Source organism: Stylophora pistillata, chromosome 9 (genome assembly GCF_964205215.1).
Source record: "Stylophora pistillata chromosome 9, jaStyPist1.2, whole genome shotgun sequence".
Lineage (NCBI taxonomy): Eukaryota > Metazoa > Cnidaria > Anthozoa > Scleractinia > Pocilloporidae > Stylophora > Stylophora pistillata.
In genome coordinates, this window is record NC_142527.1 from 3,916,183 (window position 1) to 3,922,700 (window position 6,518).

The 6,518-nt window shown below is 38.5% G+C and overlaps 2 protein-coding genes across 2 annotated transcripts in view; both read left to right on the top strand.

The window, feature by feature from the left end:
• The first annotated feature begins 3,147 nt into the window (after positions 1 to 3,147).
• The window catches only part of LOC148722841 (uncharacterized), a 15,801-nt gene continuing 12,430 nt past the window's right edge, over positions 3,148 to 6,518 (top strand). The window contains exon 1 of the mRNA XM_088732165.1: positions 3,148 to 3,301. The gene's annotated coding sequence lies outside the window, so the exon portion shown is untranslated. The remainder of the gene's footprint in view (positions 3,302 to 6,518) is intronic.
• LOC111335808 (uncharacterized) overlaps positions 4,874 to 6,518 on the top strand; it is a 2,995-nt gene continuing 1,350 nt past the window's right edge. The window contains exons 1-2 of the mRNA XM_022941800.2: positions 4,874 to 5,987; positions 6,380 to 6,518. The exon at positions 6,380 to 6,518 is cut by the window's right edge and continues 1,350 nt beyond it. Coding sequence (XP_022797535.2) covers positions 5,874 to 5,987; positions 6,380 to 6,518 — 253 coding nt within the window. The 5' untranslated portion in view covers positions 4,874 to 5,873. The remainder of the gene's footprint in view (positions 5,988 to 6,379) is intronic.

Consider the following 6,518-nt stretch of genomic DNA (forward strand, 5'->3'; position numbering starts at 1 on the left):
TTTGGCCTTTTCCAATTGAAAAAGATTGACTTAGATCCTTGAAGCGATTAGAAAGAGTATCAACCCCAAACGGACTCCTGGATCCCTTAGTAGGCAGAGCAGCTCCCCTAATCATACCGCCCTTTTGGCGGTAGTCACCCCTCATACGAAATGGATTGGACTTCTACAACAACGAATCTCCTCGTAGCCGAATACGAAATGCTCGATTATTGGAAACTGTAAAAAAGGAAATAGAGCGGTATGGGATTGTACAACGCTATTCTTTGCAATCCTTTATTCTGACTCTATCGGTAATGGACTGAGCGCGACAGTTAAATCGAGTGTCGATGATCTTAAAGAGTTTCGCAACGAGAACTTTGCCCACTTACCTGGGGCCAGTCGTCTGAATTAGTTTAAACTTGCTATTAGTAAGGTAAAGATTGCATTTAGGTTACTTGGTCTCTCTACTACACAAGTCCAGGAAATCAGTAAACAGAGAAGTTTTCAGACAGAAGAAGTTGAAAACCTTATATTAAGTGGAAATGTGCGGACCTTCAAAAAGAACTCGAAGAAACCAAAGTCGAATTAGAGACGGCAAAAAAACAGCGTCAGTTGGTTGAAGAACAACTGCAATCAGAGAAACAGCACCACATAGTTGAAGGACAACTGGAAATTTCAGAAGAACGGCGAGAGGTCCTTGAAGTTCAGCTAAAAGATAATATTTCCTCCTTTTGCATTCTTCCTCCTAAACCATCCCACGAAATTACAACTCGCGATGATGAGGTTGCTGACATAATAGAAGACCTGGATCAACTAAAGAGAGCAAACGAGAATCGTCTAAACTACTTATACATCACTGGTAATCCTGGAAGTGGCAAATCTATGAGTTAGGTAATTTACAACTGGCCAAAAAGTTTTGTAGCCTTGCACAAGACATTGATGTTGCGCGTACCTGCCAAAACCCTGGCAAAGTACAATATGAGTTAGGTGAACTGCAAGAGGCCAAAGAACATTATAAACGTGCTCTTAGCATTCACGAAAAAAGGCGGCGATCTGAGCATATTGATGTTGCGATCACTCGCCAAAATTTAGGCAAAATAGAGTATAAATTTGGTGACCTTCAGCAAGCCAGCGGGCATTTTGAACGTGCGTTAGACATTTACACGAATAAGCTAGGACAAGACTGCGTGGAGGTAGTGTCTAGTTACAGCAACTTGGGTGATGTATGTCGTGCCAGGAATGATTTGAAACAGGCCAAAGAGCTGTATGAACGTGCCTTAGAGATTACGCTTAAAGGGAATGAACCAGAGGAACTTGAAGTTGCGCGCGCACGCATGACAACTTACTTGGGCAGTATTCATTTTGACGTTGGTAACCTAGATCAGGCTTACGTCTTTTATGAGCGAGCTCTAACGATTAAGGAAAAGACGCTTGGACGCGAGCATGCAGAAACTGCGAGTAGTTACAATAACTTGGATCTTGTTCTGCAATTGTTGGAGACAAAAAAAAAGTGCTCGGTGCAGTAGGACCAGTGGACCCGACCGCGCTAAAAATAACTACACGTATATTATCTGAGTAAAAAAATTGAGTAACTTGAGAGATCTTCGGCTAACTAACGAGTTTCACATAAAGCCACCGTTTAGAATTGAGTTGAAAAACTTTAGACCTATGCATGCTAATATGTATTTAATATCCTGATTAGTTACCGCGGTTGATTTACAGCGTGACCTGGGTGCAATAGGCCAATGGCATTTGAATGTGCCCTGGACCTGAGTTTAAAAAAACCCTTAGATTGAGTCGGGAATTTTGATATTCGTCGTACTCACAATTGAGTAGTCAGGTCTAATGAACGAACCGATTTTTTTAGTTACCTGCAGCACGTTGCGAACCCAATATGTTTTTTTTTAAGTGAGACTTTTCTCTACGAAATAACTTTTAAAGTGATCGAGTCGATGTAAGTATCCATTCCTTCTCTGCAAGGAAAAAGGATTAATAAATTAATAATGAAGTAACAACAATAAAATTTAGCCGGTGTGTGACCAGGCTGACAATTGTACATGACATTGCGATATTTTCGTCATAGTTTTAGAATTATATCTGCAGAAACTATTTCCTGTGATAATCAAATCATCCTACACAGGATTTGCATCATAAATTTCCTTTAGGTCACACTATCACACCTAACTTCAAAATCATAAGAATTTCCTGCTATTGTTCGATTCTTTATAAAAGAAGTACAGTTAGTTAGTTTAATTCAGTAGTTCAGTGTCAAGACCAGCACTTACAAGCTCAGGACCTCTTGGTCACAAAAAGTAACTCCAGTGTAACCCCAAGTTAGTGACCTATTTTACTGAGGATTTGATTGCAATCACCCTTTTTTTCTCTTTGTGTACTTTCCTGTATAAATAAATTTTATTGTGGCTATAAGTCTGTCTCGTTGTTCAAATAACAACATCAGAACCGGCCTCGGTCACGGGTGGATTAATTCAATTCAGAGAAATAAAATTTTTTCGAAATAGTTTGTGATGGAATGTAAGTTTAATTTTTAATTTTAATTTAATTTACTCCATTTTCACTGCATTAATTTTTGCAGTGGGGAAGGACTAGAAAGGAACATACGAACCATACGTGCTACTCCACCCTCCCACCCATCCCACCCCAGGGGAGGACATCCACCACACGTTAATCTTGTGTGTGGGAAATTAACGTCTCCTACTCCGACCCTGCAGGAGACGGGACCTCCATTTATTCGTCCCTATCCGAGAAGACCAGAATATCTAACCACTTCTTGATGTTATAGAAAGGTAACAAATTTTTCTCAATTATTTTAAGACCCTGAGTGTTGGTCCGGCTGGGGCTCGAACCCTCCACCTCCTGCACAACAGTCCAGCGCTCTATCCATTGAGCTAACCGGAGAAGAAAAGAGAAGACTTTATGTGGTATAAAACCAGGATTAGCAAAAGACTGCTTAAATCAAGTGAAATCGGTAAAATAACGACACCAGGAGCAAACGGCACACGTATGGAACGAGGTAAGCCATTTTTATTTAATATTTTCACTTTTAACTATCTCTGTGGATATCTTGTAGAAAATCCCATACAAATCCTTATAAATATGCAAATTGGGTTCCTTGTGTGGTTCTCAAAGAGAGCTTGGGCCGCCTGTGGTATTGCTTGTCTATGTTAGATTGTTACAAGGTCAAGGGCTTGATGGGATACAGCAAACGAGTCTGTTGAGGTTGACTCTGAGTTGATCTGTCTCAAGTTTTCCTTCTTTTTGACGCGGTTGGCTATCATGTCGCTGACATATGAAATTTGAAATGGTAAGTACAGACTCTTCAAAATGGTTGATGAAAGTTCTTTTATCAAAAACGAATGACGGATTTAATTGATGCTGTCAGACAAAGTTCTTCTGAAACCGAAAGTGGTAATCCTAGATACAAAGTACATCAACTGGCGGCGACACGTTGCCTCAAAAAAAACCTTTTGTTTATGTCACAAACCAAAAACAATATTCGTGTCAAGTTTGATAATTTAATCAGTTCACCGGATTTGTTAGTTAATGACTTGTTTACTCGTGCAACAACTGGCATCCTCTCATCCGATGGAGTGGCGCAAATTATTCCTGACTGAAATTCCTTCCTGGGAGATGTATGTACCTTCACATAATCAGGACCGACTTTTCAATGATCATTTCATCTCTGTTACAATCGAATTTTACTTTGTTTCGTTTATCGTTGCGTTTGCTCTAATAGATGCGTTGAAATCGATGATTCAACTCTGTTAATTAATAAGTTGTATGCATCCAAAGAAACTACTGCATGAGCAGTTGTTAAAGCAAAACAATTTGAACCAAAGTCAAAAGTACTACTTTCTCTGCAATGGCGATCCTTCCGGTGTTGTTTCGTTACTACAAGCTTTTAAAGTAGAAATATATGAAATACATTCCTTAGGTATATTAAGCATAAATGAAAATGAAATTAGCTTTGATTTAAAGTGGAAATCAAGCTGTCACAACTGTGGCGAGTTAAGAATAGTAAAGAATTTAAAATTCCCTCGGAGAAAGTATGTATGATATGTCTAGGTGACTTTAAAATAAACCATTTAGAAAACCCGATGACTATTTTCCTTCATCAAGAAGTCAGATGCAAAATCAAAGTAGACTGGAGTGATGGGCCATATTAATATTTGCATACGTGGTATTTTGAGAACACTAATCGAGTTTTGTGTCTCAGGCGGCGGAATCTTGGTTTGTGAGGAAGGGACATGGCCATGGTAATCCTTGATTCATTAACTTTCAATAAAGAACTTGCCAAAAATTAGAGAACTCTGAGGAAACTCATAAAACACAGAGTATGATTTTAATTTTACAACGTAATCATAATACAGTGGTTGTTATTTAACACCCCAATGACTTCGTCAATTGTAATCTCTCCTCGAAGCAGCACGGATAATTCATGTTTGATAAGTTTTCTATAAAAGGACTCAATGGCATTTTAATCACTTCATTGTTGGATCTGTTTCCCATTGCATTACTTACAACATTTGCGATTAATAGTACACATCTTTACGGGAGCTACTGCAGTTATTAAAGCAGTAAAACTATTTGAACTATTTCAGAATAAAACTGAGATGTGCGGAGACATCTGTCGGACGCTTTGATGGCAAAGATTACGTGCAACTGTTTTTGTTAGGACAAGTTTCCAAACTGAAATACCTGAAAAAGACTTAAGTGAAAAACTTAGTTAAAAATACTAATTAGATATTGATGATGATATTTCCAGTTTCGATTTTATCAAATGGCAACAAAGTGAAAATCACAACCGTGGCATGTAAAGAATGCTTTGATATCGCTGTAACCGTTGACACAAGGTATCGTTCAGACTTGTTCGGGTAACTGAGGTGGAATTACTGGGAATAACCTTTCTTTAATATGATTTTGTATTCTCAAGTTAGAGCACAAAGAACACGTTTTTTCGATTGGATGGTAAACTTCAATCAAATTTACATACACTGTTTGTCAGTGGCAAGTGTTTTTAATAAACAAGCATTAGTTATGTAAATTATGGATGCTACCAAGAGAGACCTAGAATTAATTAGTTTGTCTGGTTTTTTTTTTCTTGAGAGGTCTGTAAATAACAACTTTCAACATTCAACTTGAGTCAGTAGAAGCGATATCCATCACTGCAATTGAAAATTGAGTCATCTGGAAGGAAGCGAAACTGGCGAGGCTAACAAATCAATCTAAACGAGATCGAGGTGCTTAGGTTGCAAATTTGAAACGTAAAATAGGAAACTGGAAATACACAACGTCAAGTACAGTTGAATATAACTTTTAAAAGGCGATCCTGTTTATGCGCTTTGTAGAACGCTTAGGAGTGACGATCGTCGTTGAGACATTAAGAAAACCCGTTATTACGAACGCGAAAGTGCTCCGTCATCATTTGGCTTGTGATGTCTCTGTATGCAGTAAGTAACAACCAACCTTTTTTATCAACCTCATTTTACGATTTGTCCAAAATTCAAAGCAAAATAAAAAGAAAGAAATATATGAGCTTCTTAGGCCTTCTCCACAATTAGCCAGCGTCATGAGAATATCAACTGATCATATTTTCTTGCCGGTGTAAAAGACAGCTTAGCAGGTGGTCTAAGGACCACAAGATGTCTTTTAAAAGAGGACCCCAAGTGATCCCCTTAGAAACAAAAAACGTCAATACAATAGCCTGATCTAATTAAAATGTAAAGAAAATTAAAGCATCGACAAAAGACATACAGAAGAAGAAAAATGAGAGGTGAACCATTTCATTCGGCAATCTTCAAAGCTCGAAACAATAGGGCCGCTTCTGATGTTTAACGTACCTGTCACGTGATCGCGACGGTGCACAACTTTCAAAGATGGCGGATGCAGGAGACGACTTATTCTTGTTCGGCGATGATTTTGAGGCAATTTTAGACCTTCTTGACGAAGATGAAGCACTACAGGAACAATTTTCAACTGTTGCTAGTGAAGTAAGTGCCAATTATATAAACATTCACCCGTACTTAGTCTGTTTCCAAAAGAATTACGGAGTTGTACGCGACTGTGCTGTCACGCCAACCAAAAAACAGTAAATAAAACATTGATCCGACGGTTTCAATGATTCTTTTCCCTCTATACTCTAACAATTTCATAAAAAATGCGTTCAATTTCTTTAGCAGAAGTGCTCTGGATGCTTTAGGTGCTGAATTTGCCCGATTATACTTTGTTTTGAGAAGACTTCACGGGGTATGCAACGACAACAACAAACTCGATATGGGCAAATGTGTCTTTAGGAAAAGACCAGTGACAGTAGATCGTTGAAAGTCGAGGCCTGAAGACTACAATATTATTGAATTATGATTTGATACTTTTTCGTTTTCAGGTCGAATCAACAGAGATCGTGTGCAGCGACTGTGGAAAAAAGTACAAATCAAGAGGAGGCTACCAAAGGCACAGAGCTACAAAGCACAATGCAGATCAAAACGCACATCATTTAACTTTGACGCCAAGCATTCTTGCCG